This window comes from Pseudopodoces humilis, chromosome 10 (assembly GCF_049639895.1).
Source record: "Pseudopodoces humilis isolate 2021_Gansu_Grassland_sample_001 chromosome 10, ASM4963989v1, whole genome shotgun sequence".
Classification (NCBI taxonomy): Eukaryota; Metazoa; Chordata; class Aves; order Passeriformes; family Paridae; genus Pseudopodoces; species Pseudopodoces humilis.
In genome coordinates this window covers 21465613-21485936 of record NC_142209.1, presented here as the reverse complement: position 1 = coordinate 21485936, position 20324 = coordinate 21465613, and the positions used below count along the sequence as shown (strand labels likewise).

Genomic DNA, 20324 nt, shown 5'->3' with positions numbered 1-20324 from the left:
TGGAGCCTGGTTCCCAAAGTGCCACATGGTGGCACGATGAGAGACAGTGGGCAGAAGTTGAAATGAGAGGTTTGGACTGATGGGTGTAAAGAAAAGTCTGTTCACCACAAAGACAGTGAAGAATTGGAAAAGACTGGACAGAAAGGCTGTGCAACCTCCGTTCTTGGAAGTTTTCAAAACCTGACTGGATAAAGACTTGGTCTGAGCTGATAATTGATGCTGCTTTGACCAGGAGATTGGACTGGAAATTTAGATACATTCATTCCAACTAGTGTTATAATCTAATTTTGCAGTCTTGCTCTATTCTTAAAAACACTTAAGATTTTTTAAAGGTGTTTTAAACCTGAAAGAATTGAACATTAAAACTTATCCATGTAGATTTATTTTCCTCTAGCTTACTATATCTGGACACATAATATAAGATGGAAAGTGTTCTTTTTCCCACTTTTTACACATTACACATGTAGTCACACAAATGTTGGAGTGTACTGCAGTTATCTCTAGTAAAAGAGCTCTTTCTACTACTAAGCCTCCAATGATAAGGGCTAAATGGAATCAGAAAGAAATATACAAATAACTCAGGTGAGAGATGCAAAAAAAAATCTGCCTCAAACAACAGAATAGAGATGGAGATTCTGAACATATCTAATATTTCTATTTCTGAATATGGCTAATTCTGGTATTTCCCAAGACTAATTCACAATCTCACCCTGCTTTGCTAGAATAAATCTACTTTCATCTTCAAGCTGATCTCATGTCAACAGTTACAGTGTGCAAACCTAAGAAGTACAAAGATTAGTTGCTTTCAAAGAAATAATGTAGAATGTGCACTTAATCTTTCAGGTGCTTACAGCATAGGAAACATTTGGAAAAGCACAGCTTCAATTATAATATATTTTTTCCCAAGTAAGTTTACATAAAGAAGCTTAATATCTTCAAATACTATTCATTCTCCTTCCTAATCTGGCTTTCTACAATCTTGGTTAGTCACACATTCTTAGCCTTTCCAAGCTCTATGTAGATGCTAAATTATTTTCTGAACCCGGGTAAATTCTTTAGAGTCTTAATGTAATTTCTACCCAGAGTTAAACATTCACTACCCTCTCTTCTTAATCACCTTTTCAAAAACATACAAATAGAATACTTTGCCATTCATTTAGGACAATTTTATCAAGCATTTCTAGAAATATTAATTATCTTCCCCCCTTCTTTTTAACTCGTTTATGTTTTAACTAGGCTTTAGGGGTGCTTTTTCAGACAACACCATTAGTCTGGAAGCTCAATACTATGTGAAGATGGTAACAGAAGCTCTCATATAGGTTTGCAAAGTAGTCAGACAAGTTTATGTCTGAAAATCTTAAAAGGCACTATTATGTAAAAAGATAGATAATATCTATCTCAGGAAACGAAAGGTCACACACTACAGGAAGACAGGAGAATAGGATGGGAGAAACAACAGTGCCTGCTAACACCACTGACAGTTTTCTGAGATATTCTGCTGCCTGTGCCTCTGTTCTGAGCAGCCCCAGCTGTCCTTACACCAAGACTGTTACCAGTGACAGAGGGGCAGAACTCACCTATACAGATTTTGCCATGAAACACAAGACACATATAAACAGATGTGCTTCTTAACACAAACTTGTCTCCCAAAACTTTTCTTTTACTTCTTTCTTTAAAGTTCGTGAAACTAAGAGCAGTAGTTGTTTTAATAATTATAAACATGCTGTCATCACTTGTCAGAGGACTGCAGCATATTTTCATCTTCAGTTCCCATATAAATTCTACCTGAAACAAATTATCAAATGTGTTTTTATTTTCCTCCTACTTCAACCTCTGCAGAAGGATCTGCAGGTTTTCTGGATCTTCCAATTTTTCAAGATTAGAAGCATCCAAATTTTCTCCACAGCAACAACCCATGAGATAAGATTAAGTAGTAAAATCTTTTCTTCTCTCTCCTCAGCTGGCAGAAGTCCTTTAAATAGAGCAAGCTGTTTTGTAAATAAATTAAGTGGCAAAGTCTGACTTCCTGAGAATTTTAGATTTGTCTACATTTTCTTCTCCCTGCAAGAATGCAAGCATGGTACTCAAAGCCTTATATTCCTGTATAATCTCTCCAGATTCTTTGGGAAAATTCAGAATTTCAACTGAATGTAAAATAAAAAAAATTCCACCAATTAGTAAAGAACTTCTGAACAGGAGTGTCATGAGATAAAACCAGAAATTTGTCACACGATGGGACTTGATCAGATAATGAAAATAGCTATAGGCAACAGCGTTAAATATAAGTGGATATAAATAGCAAGGTTTCTCCAAATTAAGGTACTGTAAAACCAAATGACTCCGTGGAATGTTTTCTTAATTTTCACCCAGGGGATGGCATCTGCCGGTCTGTAACTGCAGACAGTAAGAATGCTCCGGGGTTTTGCTCGTGGGCTTTTCCGTGGGCTCTTTGACCCGGCGTTTCCCGGTGTCGGGCGGGCCGGGCCTCTGCTGCCCCCGCGCGGTGCCCGGCGGCCCTGCAGGCCCGGCCGCCGCAGCCCCCCGCAGCCACGCACGTCCAAAGCCAAAAACCAGCCTCGCTCCCTGGGGAAATTCAAAAGTTTAATAAAAGACAATAGGAGACAAAGATAATAAAGCAAAGATTAACGGCCGGGTGCTTGGTGTTCGGCTAAGAGCACGCTTGCTAGTTCGGAGACACTCCTTATATACTTTTTCTATTGCATCAGCCTATTGCATATTCATAAGCAATCATATATATTCAAACTTTTCCTAAAAATTAATTTACATGTTCCAAGAACTTCTTAGCATAACTCCTCCTCGGGAACGCCTTTTTAGAGCACGCACACCTCTCGGTTGTGGTTTTAGTCCGTTCTTTCCATCACCCCCAGCTCGGGTTTTAGTCTGTACTTTCTTCAGAAGGTGATGATAGTTGGCATATCAGTAGCAGGGGTCTTCATCATATGTCCATTGGATGTTACCCAACCAAGGAGGCCGTTCACAAACATATCTATATCAGCTATTTCACTACTATGCCTAAGTTTAGTTAATAGAAACGTTTAACATCCATTTCAGTATTTTGCAAAAAGCCAATATTGTAATATGCATTTATAAGAGATTAAAAATAACTTTTCCTAAAGAGCTGGAGGGAGAAGGAAGAGAAGGTCCCTGTATTTTCACACAGTATCAGTTCCCTGGACCAATTCACTACACAAACAAGTTTTTCAGAATATCTGAACGCAAGCCAGAAAAGCAGAAACTGCTTAGCCAGGAGCTCAGCAGAAACTTTCCAGTACACACATTACCTACATTTTTACATTTCACATTACCTACTCTGTCATGTTATTTAGTCTTTACAAAGACTGAAGTATTTAACTGGGAAAAAAAAAAAAAATAGGAGCACAGAACCAGGCAAAAAACTTAATTCTTCACAAAGAAATGCATGCAACTTTCACTTCAAGCATGAGGCATGTTTCTGCTTATAGAAACAGACAAGTATAAAACATGAAAAAGAAAATGCTCACACAGGAAGAAGAAAAAATTTATCATACAGCCATCTCAGACATTTTTATAAATAGGTCCTTGAAGAAAGAAACTATCCCAAGATTAGTTTTCACTGAATGGGGACAAGGATAAGTAAATCTACTTATGGGGTAATTCCCTTCCTGCAAAGGCACAAGCAAACACACGACTGCTGAGCAAAGTATACTTACACTAGTACAAAGTTATGTCAAAACCAGCAATTAATACACAACAGCCAAGACACTTCAGGGTTTTTTCAAAACCTTTCTGGCCACATGGTTGCACATTAAACAAAATTAAAGTAGCCCTAATTTCCTGAAATTACATCAAAGTCTGCAGTAAGAAATTCTTATCTTAGCTCTTTTTAATGCTGTAATTATGAAGTTTTCTAGAAATGAATGGACTTGGCAATACCAAGTTTTTTGCTCTTACCCTAACGGTTCTTCTGACTTCTCAGTTGTCATTTCCCGATGTCAGAGTTAATCACAAAGAAGGAATTCTGCATCTGCATCAAGACTGTATCAGAAGAGTGGCAAATCCACCACACAACAGCAGCTTTCTCTAGTCCTTCATCCATCCATCCATCCATCCATCCATCCATCCATCCATCCATCCATCCATCCATCCATCCATCCATCTTTTGATACAGGAAGTGTAATTCACATAGGAGAGTACAGCATAAAGAGTACCTAGCTCCACCTTACAAGCTATTTTTAATTCTTATTGGAAAAAAAAAATCTTATTTCAAGTTACTTATTAGTAACTACATTAAGAAACAAGACGTTCAAAGGTCAAAAAACACCAGCCCAAAATCGATTCAGATAATGGCAGTTTCTATTCATGAAGGACAAACTGTTATATAATACAATATGCTGTAATTATAAAAACAACTTCATGGGAAATAAAATACACAGTGAGGAGAAGTAATATACTGTTATACAGTGCTGAAGCTTTAATGTTTTTCTAATATGAATAAGGCCTCTTTTTCAATGACAGAATGGTTTAGGTTAGAAAGAACCTTAGAAGATCATCTAGTTCCAATTCCTCCACCATGGGCAGGGGACATCTTGTAATAAACAAGGCTGGTCAATGTCCCCACCCAGCCTGGCCTTGTACACTTCCAGGGATGGGGGATCCACAACTTCTCCAGGCAACCTGTTCCAGTGTCTCATCACCCTCACAATGAAGAATTTCTTCCTCATACCTAATCAAAATCAATGCATAAACCTATCTTTCAAAAGTTTAGAAATATTAAAATTATATTTGAAGCATTGTTAAATAAGAGGCAAAATCAGAAAATTCAATCAAAATTAACACATTTTTCCACTGTAATTCAATTTGCATTGCATTATCTCAGGCTTTTGCTTCTAATGAAGTACCTGACCCAAACACAAAAGCTCTGGACTCAAAGATATAGAAAATAATGTTAAAATGAATCATAATGAAAAATAATAAAAGCCTTTCCATTGTTCAGATAAGGCACTTTTAAACAGAGATTATAGCAGCAGTACTAACAGAAAAAAACAGCATTACTAATTTCCTAAGAGCTTAATGGAGAACCGCCCATGCTCCACTTGGAACCTGATAGAATTGTATGGGGCAAGTCTCAAAAGGCTGAAAAGTCTTTGCAAGTAAATTCACAGTAATTAGGTTTCTAATTATACCCAGAGCATTAGTGATTGCTATGGTTAAAACAGCCTGAACTGTTTCATTATTCCTCTCTGAAAGCTCAGTCCTTCATTGTTTAAGCAGCAATTCTAGAAGTTTAGTCTGCCTGAACATGTATTTTCTTAAAGTTTCAACAGAAGAACAGAGAGTCCTGTGCTTATATATGGAGAGCAAAATTAAACTTTTCCACTATAAAAAAAAATACTCCCTGATATTGAAGCAGCTAGAAACTGTGATGTACAGGGTCTTTGATGGGGGAAATGTAAAGGCTGAAAAGCCCCAGGCCAGAATTCACAACAGTTCAAGCTGTATGCTTAGTTCTGAAGGCACTTGCACAGATGCATCTGAGGCAGCTTTTAGCAGCAACTCACAGTAGCCACATCATACCCTAATTACCGTACCTACGTCACACCACCAGCACTGCCCATGCAGACCACGCTTTATTATCAATACAGTGCTCCAAAATACTGCCTGTGCTTTCATAAGCATCCACACATGACCTCTGCCCCAAGCAAGCAACTCCAACATCTTGCTGCCCTCCTGAACTACAGACATAGAATGTGTAATTATAGGACAGCGAGTCTCGTTTGGCCAACTGGACTGAGATGAAAAACCTTGAGACCTTTATTCTATTCATAGCTCTGCCCTTGAGCTGCTGTGTGACGTAGAAAAATTTGACTTTCCTGTGCCTCAGCTTCCTCTGCCTGCCTGAGTCAAGTCTATTCATCACCCTTCATCCTAAGAAATGTCCCTCAGTACATATTCTTATTAGGGTGGCTGGGCACAATTACAGCTGAGAAATAATATTTACATTGTATTTTATAGTTACTCTGAGATTGATTAACTTGTAACAAAGACAAAAAAATGCAATTGCACTCATAAGTTATTAAATTTGCAACAATAAGGGTAAGGCTTCAGAAGTAGGAAGCCGTCAGCTACTTAACTGTTGGGAAAAATCAGCTTTTATTGACTTCTGTGCCATAATTTTTTTTCACTACTTCTTTTAAAGCATACATGCAGCTGTTCATAGTGCTTTGAAAGAAGATACTCCTTGGAACATGCATACTCATTGTAGTTATAAAATACATCAGTTAAACTTTTCTGTAATTATTAACTCTTTTTGTGAGTGATTAAGGGGTACACTTCCTGCACTGCTGCAGCTCTGATGACTCACATTTAATCAGTGTCCAAACACTGAAACCCACAGGATAACAACTGTGAAAAAGTGACATGCTGTAACAGAACCAAGTTAAAGTGGGAGGGATCCCAGTGTGATATGAAAGAAACACATGCATGTTGATATGCACTTAAAAATGGAAATAGCAGATTTTAATACATTCTGATTTATTTTTTTTAAGGAACTGAGCAAGAAATGCTAAATCCTGACCCTCAGAGACATACAGTTCCTGGATTGTTGAAGCCTTTGGTTATGCAAAATACCAAGAACTGGTTAAGAAACATTCTGTAGTTTCTGTACCTGACTAGAATTTTGGCATTATCCTCACACACTGTTACCTCCTCAGGAAAGCAATGCATACAAGAGCAATATAATCACCCAGTACCATGAAGGAGTAACCACTTGAAATCAGCTACCTCAGGTTCAAACATCTATTCAAGATATGCACGCACAGTATAAATTACTTTTTGCCTGGATGCACAATTACATTCCTTCTGAAGTGCAGAAGGGATACATAATTCATAGAGAGCTATACCTCATGACCCAAGTGTACTTGTCCTTGCAAGTCATACCCAGGTTGTTTGGCTGCTTTATTGCCTCAGCCTGACACTGTGATGTAAACCCAGACTGCAATGACAAAAAATGAGATGTTACAGTGACATTGTTGAAAGAAGATAACAAACTAGGAAAAATCTCCTTTGAAAAACATCCCTGAGTGTGACAGGCACAGTCAGAATCAGTACCAAGGCCACAGTCAGATCACAGCAGCACTGGCTGTCCAACTGGTGACAAATCACAAATTACCTCCTTTGTCCCAGCATCAGTAGAATCGATGTGAAACAGAACTGAAATGAGCGTGGAAGGTGCCCAAAGCCAGCCTGACTGTATCAAAGTCAACAGAAAAAGTGCCATCTATTCTATCCAATGAGTGATGGGGGGAGCTCCCATTGAGTTTGGCAATACCTTTATCACTACAGCCAGTGCTGCAGTGGCACAGGTGAGAGCTGGGGGGATGCACGGTGAGGAGGAGGAGGAGGAGAGGCAGAGAACCACTCACTAACACAGATGACACAGTTCTCACAAGGAGGTATTGTTTCCAGCTGAACGCATTGCTAAGGGGTTCACAGTCAGCTGAGATGAATAAATCCTTTCACCTCTGAAAGCACTCAGCTGCAGAGCAATTGCTACTAGAGGTAAAATGCTTTCACTGCAATGTACCTTTCCAGAATATGGAAAACTGCTGACTTTGACCTCTGGAAATCTGTATTGGAGGACACAGCTTTGGCTCTATGTTAGATCCTGAGTACTGTTCGTTATGAACACTCTCCCAATTCACCCATCCAAAGTCACAGGAACATACACTTCCCAAAAATTTGTGGGGAGGCCAAGGAGAAAATGCACAAGTTGAGCAAGTGAAACACTAAGGCTGAGATCAACTGTGTGAAACAAACAAAAATCACACTGTTTTAAACTGGGCAAGTTCCTTAATTGTACCTATCAGGTAATAACACAAATGGAGAGAGGAAGGAATAGAAAGGGATTCAAACAGCATCAAGACAGTCACTGTCAAGAGAAGCAAGAGCAACTTACTATTTTGAAAAGCAAAATTAAGGCCCAGCATTGAGAAAGGAGATGGAGAAGTATTCTTGCACCTTACTTTTCAATCTTGCTAAAAAGTCAGCACTTGCCCAGAACTAAAACAGTAACCCAAGAAAGCCCAAATGAAGATAGTACAAGTACAATGTTACAGCCACCCCTGGAGCCGCAACATGCTCAGGTTGCTATGCCCTTAATGACCTTCACTAAACCTGCTCCTTGATATGCTCCTAAAGCCAGAAGAATGTTCAGGGAGTTTCCTCCTCTGGAGAAATCCCAAGGACAAGGCACGTTATACTTGCTCCCTCTTTCAACAGCTCTGTCATGCATCATTTCTCATTGCCCCTGCAGAGTTTTGTCCTGCACTGTTAACATTATAGCAGCACTCAAAATTCCTGGAGACACAGCAGGGTCATAAAGTAATGCTGGGTATTTCAGTAAATAAGCAGTAACAGATCAGAAAAAGATGAGGTACTTTCATTCCCCTATGCTCCTTGTCTGTCCTGCGAAGTGCTGCCTTCTAAAAGACAGAGAGGCACTCGTGAATTTTTTAGTTTTAAGTCTTGGAAGTTCTGATTCACATTCACTGAGCAGACTGTCTCTTCTGTCCTGGTGGCACACAGGCAGCTGCCTCGGGTGAGCCGGGCAGGCAGTTCTGTGCGGTTACATCCAGCAGCCAGAGCAAGAGCAATCAGCTGCCAGCCAAGAGAGAAATAGCTGGCACAATTACAGCAGTGAAAGATACTACCACAACTGAGTGTCCTGGAGTCGCTGGAGTTTACGTTTAGCCATACTCCTTATTCTGGCAGACTAAGAGGGAGCACAAAGTAACTTGAGCAGTGGCAATTTCTGGACACCAAAACAATTTTTTCCTGTGTTCTGCACAGATAAGTGCATTATTCACCATAGTTAGTACACTATAGCTTTAAGTTTCAAGCTGAACACAAGTGTAATACTTCAGCCCAATATGAGAAATCTTAGAAAATTTAAGCTACTTTACCAGACAACTCTTGTTTTAACTTCTATTTTTAGATCTTTGTTTCTAATATTCACTGCTGCCTCAATAACATTACTTGCTATTTTTAGCATTTCAAAAAAGCATTACTGTGATCCTCAAATCCCTAAAGCATCTGAAAACTATCAAAGAGATCCTTAAAACTGTAGCTGGATGTATGTTATGAGAACTTTCTAAAATTTTTTTCTCAATTTTGGTGCAGAGAGTACAGCACTAACACAAACTACAGCTGAGTGAATGAAACAAACCTTAAAGTTCCTAATAACTCAAATTAAAGAATTCATCTCAGTAATAATAATAATCCATCTCAGTGCTGTACCCAGTTTTTTTCTGCAAAGAAAAAAAAAAAAAAAAAAAAAAAAAAAAAGCAACTGTTTCAGGAAGCTTAGAGTGCTGCATAATACTGCCCAAAAGAGTTTTTTTTAAAAAGAAATGCCCACAAGGTCAGGCTTTCCAGCCTGGGAAGCAGAGGCAACAACAATAAAGTCTGCTTTAAAGAATAGATACACACACACCCCTAAAGCTAACACCATAGAGAGCAATTAAAATTGCTACCATCACCATTTGCTTGCTATCCTTCACAACAGCACTGTGAGTGCCTTTTCAAAAAACATGCTCCCTCAGCCACCCAACCATCAATTCAGCCATCCCAGCTCAAACCACTTTCATCAGATTTATGGTCCCAGAGCCAAGTTGAGCTGGCCTGGAGTTGTTATTTTTTATAGGAGCACTCCTGCATTCCCATCTTCTGGCAAAGGCAAGTAGGACAGTCACAGGACAACACAAAACCATTATGTGACTCTCCACAAAGAGGACAAGTTTGTCTTCATGGCCTAGTTGTTCACACACCAACTGAATGTATTTTCATTGGTCCTTCATTAAACAAAGAACAGAAGTCAGATGTCAGCGTACATAAGATCCATTCCCTTGACGCAGAACAAATGGCACTCCCAGGAACCCAAGACACAACAGTCATACCCACCCACCCTTTGTGCCACCACACACCCATGAGGATTTAGCCACCTGAGAAAGAGTACACATTTTCCAAACCCTTGCAAGAAGATCCATTTTCTCAGTACACTGTTAGACCTTAACACAAGAATTGACAAAACTACCATTTCACTTTGAAAGAGAAGAAACAGTATTTATATTGATAATAAAGGTTTGATTGCTTTTGATTAATTCAGCCGTTTTTGCTGCATGACTGGTTTCCATGGAAATGCAAGCAGATTAAAAACCTGCAACCAGAAGTGAGTCAGTTTTGCCTGTTTATGTCTCCGCAGTTCCCTTGGAAACAGACATTAAAAAAAAAAAAAAAAGAGTAAAAAGGATAAGGGTCCTGAAATACCTTCGGAAATTCTCTTCACAAAGCTTTATCTCTTTGCCTGTCTTGCCAGAATTAGAGTTGAAAATAACACAGAGCAACAGATGACAGAATAGTGACTTGATTTTTTTAAGGAGACATCAACAGAACATACCTGGAGATGTTTCAAAAACCACATTCAAACTGACAAGCTCAAATTGTATTAACGTGGGTTTTGGCAAAACTACTTCATGCAGAGTATATATTTCTTTAAATTAGTTCAATGCTAATGTAGAGAGAAACACAGTAGAGAACAAGAAAAGAGAATCACACTGCCCTTGTCTCAAGTACATTTCAATACTTTGAGAGAGAAGGAAAAAGCAAAAGCTGCCTTGGGGGAATAAATCCAATATTTCCATTGGCAGGATGCTTTTAATAGAATCATTCCTTCCTTCCAATTCATTTGAAGTTGCAAAAGTTAGGTTAAGTAACAAACATCACTAGTAACTTTGTTACACATAAAAACGCATTCTTCCTAGCCGCTAAAGCAAACCTAGGAGGCCCTGTCAGCAAGACTCCATCTCCCACCACACTTTTCCAAGACAACAGTGCACTCTCCTAGGAGCTGGATCTTCTCAGTGGTACAGATAACATCTTCCTTCCTCCTCAGAGCCAAATGCATCAGGGAAGGAATAGGATGGGAAGTTACTAGGAAAGAGGCTGCAATGCATGTCTCAGACCTTCGAAGCCTGCTCCTATCACTACCACTGCATCACTACAATGCAAGATCCCCTGACAACTAAGTGTCCAGAAACACAAAGAACAGCAGTAAAATTATTTGCTCCTGTAAATTCCTTCTAGAATGTTCAGGACAGCCAAACCGGATTACAAACTATTTATTTCCTTGTTTGTCTCCCACATCATTATCAGTTCTACATGCTCAGCACACCTCCCTGCAACTCAACACTTCACCAGAGAGCTGTGGAATCCGCCGTTACTGCCTGCCTGGGAAGAACGTGCAGGGACGGCACACGTCTCTTACCACTACCTCAGAGACTGAAGCTGCATTACAAACATCAGGAAAGAGAAAAAGGAAATCTTACCTCTGTCCTAAACCCTGCTCATATACTCCCAACAATCACCAGAACTCAAGGGCTCTCCTGCATTCAGCATTACACCCCTTATTTTTGTATTTTGCTGCTGCTCTGAGAACTCACAATATTCTGACACCAACATGAAACAAGGCTTGGGGAAGAGTAGCCAGTCATGATACTCACTGAAAGGATGAGAGAGGGGTAGCAATCACTGGAGGTTTGTCTTGAATAGAAGTAGTTGAACTTAATTCAATGTTAATTAGTTCACATTAGCAGAATTCAATCTATTCTTGTCACAGTAAAGATAAGCCTTAGAGAATTAATTATTTCCTATTCCCCTTTGTATTTTGGCAAGGTGTAGAGTCACACAGGAAGGAGAATAATCTCACAGTACTCACTAAGGCATCACTCCAGGAGGACAGATTTACCATTAAGTGAAGAACATTTAATGTTTAGGGAACATTAAGAGAAATATTTATGTGTATCTTTCAGTCTATTTTGAAGTTTAGCCTCCTTTCTTGTACAGGTTGGATGTACATATAAACAATATAATTTAGCTATTCATTTACTTTAGCAGCTAAATACACAAACATCCAAGTGTCAGGCTGACCAGTTTACACAGTAAACCACTTTACACAGTTACCATTCAAATTCATCCATTACAATGATAGGCACAGGCATCTTCTAAAACATTAAGTGAACAAACCACACAAGCAGCAAATAAGCAGATCAAGTGTTTTCCACCGTACTCTACAACAAATTTGTTTGTTTCCATTATTAAACTCAGGTGTTGTTTACTAAAACCAGTCTCTGAAGAGATTGCAGGGGTGTCAGGTGTCGGGACCAGCTTAGTTTCATACCTCCTCCAGCACAAAGAGCAGAACAAAGATGAATTTCACTGCTGAAGCTAGGGAGTCGCTATTAAACAGATGAAAGGCACTGGTCACAAGAAAAGTGAAAAAAATTTCATAAGAAGATAACTCATACAAAATCAATGGTCTTTGTTTAGTAAGGACCCCAAAATTAACACAACTGACTTAGTTTTGCCTTTGGGGACATCAGCATTATCATATCAATCTTAAGGAAATTTACAAGGTCACACACTGCATTGTAATTCAGGAAATAAAATCACAACAATTATCACACACCACCTGTCTGGTTCACATAACTAAGCCCGACTCCTCTTCAACAAATACAAAGTACAATTGCCCCATTATACTATATATATATATAATATATATACTATACTATATATATATACTATATATATATATATATATATAATATATATACTATACTATATATATAATATATCATATTACACATTCCCAAGAAAGCCTAATCATAGTTAAATAAGTAATTAAAATCTGTCATTTGTTAACTTTCAAACGCCGATTTATAGAAGCTTAATATTAACTCTTTGTATCAAGTTTCCCAAAATGGGGTTTTAAATTTGTACTTGAAATTTGCCTAAGTTCCTCCTGTGTTAAATTGCATGATAAATAAAATGGGGTTTAATACATAAAAAAGTCTGAAGACCAACTGAAAACAGGTACCATTTTTACTGTTTCAAAAGTAACATCTGCTCCTTTATGCTAGACTGCTGCTTATGCTAATATTTCAAAGAACATCCAAAATTTAAGACACAATCCACTAAAGTGTCTAGAAGGAGCACTACAGCCTAAATCAATTGGGACAACTCATAAAGAACAGTAAACTAAATCCTCAAGCTAGCGTAATCTCTTTGTACATGTTGAAGAAGCTTAATGCAAGCAATGCAACTTTCAAGAATAAATTAATGACACATTTTACACAAATATTAGAGAAAGGGAGACACACACACACACCAAACCAAAGGTCTGTTATGGTATCTCACAGTGCTCCTGTCAGAACATCCTGGGTACTCAAAATCTGCCAATGCACTCAAAGGAAATCACTCTAACTAGGCTGCAACTTAGAGTCATCTTTCCAGGTAAAAGTGTTCCGTTTATAGAAATCCACAGTGTCTGCACACAGATTTGCAACATTGCATTGCAACCCAAAGTTACCACAAAACTCCCCAGGGACTGACATGGTGTCAAATAACAAATAGCACACACAGCTAAAGGCACAAAATCTGAAGAGGATTGCAGAAAGCTAGAATCCTCCTCAGCACCCTGGTGCATAGCACATAAACACATAGCTGCTTCTTCATTTGTAACAAAGATCACACACAAGTTGTGGCATGAAAGGTTTTTTTGCAGGCCTTGGGAAGTCCAACATGATTTCCTGGTGGCGTAAAGGAAGTAAAGGATAGTAGGTGGTATAATTTCATAACAGATCACCTTGTTATCATCATGCAGATATGGCAAAACTGTTCTTTTAACCACAACTGTATTTCTTTTCATACAGGAAGTATTTTCTATACCTAGTCAACAAAAGTGCTATTTTTCAGAAACTCATAAGATTTTTAACTCTCTCTCTGAAGCACAAACCTGAAGAAAAGATCCCTGCTCAGAAAAACACTATACATCTCCTTCTACAAATTTAGTCTTCCAATACCTGTTCTAGTCTAAGTAGTTGTCCTGTCAAAATCAGTGCATCAGCACAAGTGTCATGTCCAAGTCATCATGCAAAACTTCTTAGGAGCGCATAACAACAGATTTGGAGCATGTAGAAGTAGAAAAATGCTAAGTTTAAGAAGCATTGGAGCAGAAACCTCTATCATCATCCACAAAAATGCAATACAGCAAAGAAGAAATTTGACCAGTGGCTTCTTGTCAGTTCTGGATCGGTGTTTCTCAGCTGCTGTTCCAGGGAGCAACAGTCAGCTCTGAGACATTTCAAACAGCCTGTGGAACAGCTGCAAGGAAGGCTGGCTTATGTTGTGGGCAGTACGGTAAGAGAAGGGAATTGTTTTCTTGTTTTTATATTTTCAATAAATAGTTCTTGCATGCAGGCAAAATCAACACAAACAAAACCAAGAGCAATCAAAGTTCAGCTTAATTTCTGTCTCACTGCAACTGTAACCTTCTATGGCCTTACTGCACAGTACAATCCTCAGATTGTATTCAATGAGGTCAGATATCTCTTTAGACTTAAAAAGGTTGGGAGACATCCTTTAGATGACAGATAGTTGGCAGATAACGACACAGAAGATAAATGGAAGATGAGGATTTCTGAAGGACAAAGTAAGATGATGAGATAACCAGCATATACGATTACAGAAAGAAATCAAAATTCACCAGATGGAAATAACAAAACTTGTCTTAGATATTTTAAAATGCACAGAGGATTCAGGAAACAAAAGCCTCATCATACAAATTCTTTATTCTGACAATTAGGAATCATTAACTAGCAGAATATTCCAAGAACTGAGACCTCTAATACTCGATTTATAAAGCATGAACCTGCTCTTGTACCCAGTAATAAAAGTAAAGCCATAAAGAGCATTAGGTAGTCACAAATTCGACCCCTTAAGCATACTAAAAGCTCTAGCATTTGAGTGGGCTTAATCACATCCCTTTAATACAACTAAATCAGAACCATCTCACCGCGATTGAAACTATTTAACAGACGTTTTAGGAAGCCCAGAAACAGTTGCACCGTTCTCCTACTTACTTGAATCCTCCCAACGGAGAAGGTGCAACTTCCAAGCAGAATAGTACAGAAATCCCAGTACCAGAAAGAGGCAGAGGGCTAGCAGCAGGTTACGCATAAACACCAAGAGTCCCATCTTCACATTAAATCTGCTCTTCTACATGACCTGAGGAAGAAAAACAGATTGAGGTTGGAGCCACCTTCCCTCAAACGGGCATCCTCTCCAAAACATGCAATCCCATACCCACCATAATGCACAGATTCCAAGCCATGCTCTCCACAAGCTAAAACACACGCGTTCCCCAAAGCACACCAGTGAAACAAGACCCACCCCAGACATCTGCCTGTGCTGGCCGTCACAAGGGTCACTGCCGCTCCGGAGAGGCGGGGGATCACGGCCACGCCGTGACAGAGCATCAGCCCCGCTCCTGCCCACTTCGGACAACCGAGTCCAGCACGGCCCTGGCCGCGGAGGCCTGGCGAGCACCGCGTCCTCCCTGCACGCCGCAGAAGCAAACCCACAGCGCCGGGTGTCCCGCGGCCAGCGGGGCCCGCGGGAGCGGCCAGCAAAGCGCCGGTCCCGGCTGGAGCCCCGCGGAGCCCCGGGCACTCGGCGCTGCCCTAGAGACGGTAAACGCGCCAGGGGAGAGGGGCTCGCCGGGCCCGGGCAGGACGGCAGCTGTCCGCCGGCTAACAGCTGCCAGCGGCTGGCTGGAGCCTGGCTTTAAACGGGCGGCGGCGACGCCACCGCCGGGCTGCCTTCGCCTCGCCGTGCTTCGCTACCGGCTACGCCGCGCCTCGCTCGCCCCGCCGGCCGCTGTGACCGGCCCTGCCCGCCTCCCCCGCCCCTCCTCACCCGGCCGCCGCCGGCCCCGGGCGCTCGGTCGCCGGCTGCGCCCCCGGGCGCGGGGCTGCGGGCGCCGCCATGCCGGGCGCGCCCAGCGGGACCCGCCGCCGCCGGGGGGCGCCGCGGCCGCCAATGGCGCGCCGGGGCGGGGCGGGGCCCGCCTGCATAGCGGCCGCCGGCGGCCAATGGGGCGGCGCGGGGGGCCGCGCCCCTACCAATCGCGGGAGGAGTCCGCAGCCAATGGCACGCGGGCAGGGGGTTCCCCGCCGGAGGAGCGCTGCGGCAGCGAGGCGGTGCGCGTGCGCGGAGCGCCCCCCGCGCCCCTCAGAATCTGCGCGTGGCGGCGGCGCCGCGCGGAACGGAGCGGGTCTGCTTCCCCCTCACGGCCGCTGCCGGGCATCGCTCCTCCTCCTCCAAATCCCGGCGCCGCTCCCCAGTCACACCGTGGCACCTCCAGAGCCCTGCTGCGCCTCCAGGCTGGCCTGCCAGCTCTTGCACCCGCGGTGAAGCTCCGCATTGTCAGCGCACAGCACTGCGCCTTCCGCCAGTTGAGACACCTCAGCTCTTGCCCGGCCGCTGGGCCCCTGCAGTGACATGGCATCACCCGCCCTCCAGGCACTGCGTTGAGTGCGCTGCGTCTGCCTTCAAGTGCTGCACTGCCCGATGGCCTCTCAGCCCTGCCCCGCTCTGCACGGCCATGACACGGCAACGCAGCCCTGGGCTGCTTCCATCGCTGCCCCAACACAGCATCTATTCCTTCCACTGCCTTCACACCATCCTCCGGCTTCTGCAAACCCTCCCAGCACTGCAAACCCGACAAGGTCCTGCCCAGCCCCTGCACGGCTCTGCGCCACCTCCCCGGTGTGGCACAGCCTCCGCCACTGGACCACAGCAGGCTGCGCGACCTCCCAGCTGCCCTTCCACCGCACAGCACGGCTCATGGCACGCAGGCAGTGAAGCTTCCATGCACTTCCAGGCATGTTACAGTCTCCACCTCCCCACTGCACAGCAGCACTGGGGCCAGCCTGCACCGCACTCTTCCTGCCGTATTGCCCTCGTTCTTGCTGGCCCCACAGCCTTTTAGTGCTCCTTAGGCAGAGGGCAAGTGACAAGCTCTAATACAACGCCTCTCAGGGACAGATAAACAGAACGATAAAGAGAAATTATTAGTCATGGGAGAGAAAGTTATTTGAAAGGAAAAAAACCGTAAGGAATAAGCCGGCATCTTCAGTGACCAGCCTAATGACCCTCCATTTGTCACTGATAACAGAAGGTAAATAAAAGGTGATTTTAAGGGAATCCTAGTAAGATAATATCCAGCATGGTGGCAGCTCCCACTGAGGTGAGCCCAGGTGCCAATGTTGAATGGCAGACACTGCCTTGAACAGCACAGAGCTGGCTGAACACTGCCTTTGACAAAAGGCAGAGTTCCTGCTGGTCACAGGGAGAGCTGGTGAGGGCTCATACAGCCTCATTTTCACAGACAGAAGCCCCACTTTGTGCTCTGCACAAATGAAGTCAGTGCAAGTTGGTTGCTAGTGTGGCACCTACGCAGCCAGGCTTCCAGAGCTACCACGCTCCTCTGCAGAGACACAAAGGAGACACATGTCACACTGATACACCATTAGGTTTTTTGCATGCCAACAGCAACTTCTACAGACAGCACAAGAGACCAACAGACTCACACAAGCACCTAGGTATCATTGGCACCAATATCCCCATCTGAGGTGGTATTTGGTACCCGAGGAGGTATGTGGAGAGGGGACACAACCATGTCCATGCAGCCCTATCCATCTGTAGATCTGCCCCCAAGGTGCTGCCCCACCAACCCCCAGCTCGCAAGGCTGACCTGCTCAGGATGCTCGTTGCTCTCACTCATCTGAGACAGCTCCCGTCCCCTCCAGCTTCACGGCAAGCTGGCAGCCAGGGCTGGTGTGGGCAGCGTCCTCCTATGGCCCTGGCTCTGCTGCTGGGCTCATTTCTTCCAGCAACCCCACTGACTCCTGCACCACATCACGTCTGGCTGAAGCCCAGTTTTACTTTACAAACGCTCACTTTATGTCTGCTCCTCTCTTGCCCTCTTCATCGCTCCATCTGCGTAAACTGGGTCTCATCTCCCTACCTCAACTGCCCTTGTCCCTGTGACACGGAGCTGCTGCACTGCCTCCTGCCACTGCGCCACATCTGCTCCAGCTGTCCCCAAGCTTCACCTAAACCGCCCCCGACTGTACCGCATTTGAACCCCGCGGTGTGCGGGCACAGCAGGTGATCTGATTTCAGTGATGAGATAAGCGGGGACCTACAGCACGGGGCCAGATTGCGACAAGTCGGGGGCTTGCTCCTGAGCCCGTGTTTGTCACTCAGGAAACTCTAACCCCGTGATCAGGTGTCAGTGTGCTGCAAAGAGCCCAGGATGAAGTCACTCTTCTTGCCAGCCTGGAAAAAAACTCAGAAGGTGAGTGCTGTGTATCTTGGAAAATCAGGTACCAGTGCCTGGCAGCTGTTTGATGGCCATGAGATGAATTAAGACAATGATTAGTGGAGTGATTTGGTTCAAGTAGCAGGACTTTAGTCTGAACATGTTCCGACTTAGCTTACACATTTCATTTGCAGGCAGATGTCAAGCTGGATGTTGCTAGGAGATAGACAGCAGGGGAATAATTAAGTCTGATTAAATCCTATCATATTGCTGTGCTGCTTTCCAGAATGCTCTGAAGCTTTTTAAAGCCAAACTGACCAAATGATCAGGCAAATGGTCTAGCCCATCCTGCTCAACAAAACCCATTCGTAGCCAACCTGCTGAGCCTGTGTTTACCCATATGTCTGCAGGGAATTTCCTGCAGCAGCACTGGCCATGATTTGGAGAAAAAGGGCTCTGGCAGAGGGCACAGCTGGTGACTACATTAGCACAAAACAGTTAGGGCTGGTCACTGCTTGCAGCAGACAGTGCAGGGTTCTACCCCTCTGTCCCTGTATCAATGCTGCAGAGACACTTATGTTGGACTAAGCATGTCTTAAGTAAGTATGGTTACTTGGACACACCAGCGTAACCATAAGAAAAGCTTATTTCTGCCCTTTTTGTGAAAGGAGCCTGCCTGTGGCATGCCAAAATTGCTCTGCAAATTCTCCTCGTGCATGAGGAAATGCTGAGCACCACAAGGCATTCCCACTGAACTGACACCTGCCTGCATTTTCTTTCATGGTGGTTGAACCATGCACTATATATGGGAGGACTCATAAATAACAGCTACAGGTTCTTTTCCCACCAGTAAATGAAGTTAGGCTGTAACTATCTGCATCAGATGCCAAATATACACATCAGCCTCCAGGCTTCCTTCACAGGGACTTCTAATCTCATTTTGTTTCTTTACCCTATAAAAATGACCATTCTAATACTCACAGTGTAATCCTTCTCCCCAAATTAAATGTCATCAAATCAGACCCAATACTAATTAATGCAATATTTTATGATTAATTAAATACCACTATATACTACAGCAAAGATCTCTTTCAGTAATGGCTAAACAGAGATTACCTCTGCTGATGCGCAGGCTCAAGGAATGCAATCTGGGCTGTAAGACACTTGCAGTTTGTCTTATCTCTCTGACCAAACTTGTTTCATCTCACACATTCATTATGTATTATTCTTAAATGCAGACTCTGAACGTGATCAGACTGTGGAGAACACTTTACATTTCTGGTGCTCTGGCTACTCTGAAAACAGAAATGTTAAACAGCACCAACACCAGGCCCACACAAAACATGTTAAAACAATCTGAACTTGGCTCAAAAATTCTGCCACCCTCTAGATGTTTTCAACAGCAAAGAATCACACTTACCACTCTGGGAGCAGATAAACCCCTGGAGCCTGCCTGATCACCTCCACAAGCACTCTGACTGGACCAGATTTCCAAGAGTCTTCCTCAGATGAAGTGACCCAATAGTTGCGCCTGGCAGGCAGCTGTGTGAATGCAAGCCCCTGGCCAGCACCTCACTCAGCAGTTCATCTCCTTGCAGTAATTCCAATACACTATGTTTGGTTCACTCATAGTTTCCAAGAGAGGAGGTAGGCTTGAATTGAAGACGAGTGTTGAAGACTCCCACTTTTCTGGGTCTGTTTCAGGAGTCCCTCACCCTCACGTTCAGAAGAGCATCCCACCTCCCTGTGTCTGGCTTCAGCTTGCAGACATACCATTTTATTCTGCCTTCTGCTTGATTAAAGAGCCTTTCAGAGCCTGGCATTTTCTCTTTGTGACACTACACATATGCTGCAAGCAAACCCCCTCTCATCCGTCTTTCTGAAAAGCTAAATATACTGAGTCGCTTAATTCTCTTTCTGCCAGGCTTTTCCTCCCACCCTCAAGCCATTTTTTGTGTTTCTGCTCTATAGAGCCTCTCTGATTTTTCCCAAATCCTTTTCAAGATATGGAATCCCACAATGAGCCTCCCTAATGCTTTGACACAGGGATTTAATCTGCTTTTCCTATTTTCTGCCTTAAAGGGCTGCATTAGTCCTTTTTACCATA

The 20324-nt window shown here is 43.0% G+C and overlaps 1 protein-coding gene across 9 annotated transcripts in view; it reads right to left on the bottom strand.

Annotated features, from left to right (window-relative positions):
- Nucleotides 1-18755, bottom strand: part of ST3GAL3 (ST3 beta-galactoside alpha-2,3-sialyltransferase 3) — a 177454-nt gene extending 158699 nt beyond the window's left edge. For 5 of the 9 annotated variants that reach the window (XM_088060188.1, XM_088060193.1, XM_088060192.1 and 2 more), the window contains exons 1-2: nt 15808-15881; nt 14973-15117 (exon numbers count right to left, since the gene is read on the bottom strand). In XM_088060188.1, the coding sequence (XP_087916314.1) occupies nt 14973-15087 (115 nt within the window). In that variant the 5' untranslated portion in view covers nt 15088-15117; nt 15808-15881. Of the gene's footprint in view, nt 1-7327; nt 7353-14972; nt 15118-15199; nt 15231-15282; nt 15450-15807; nt 15882-17647 lie in introns of those variants that run through there. The other 4 variants (XM_088060190.1, XM_088060189.1, XM_088060191.1 and 1 more) reach the window with 4 other exon arrangements.
- Between the last annotated feature and the right edge of the window lie 1569 nt (nt 18756-20324).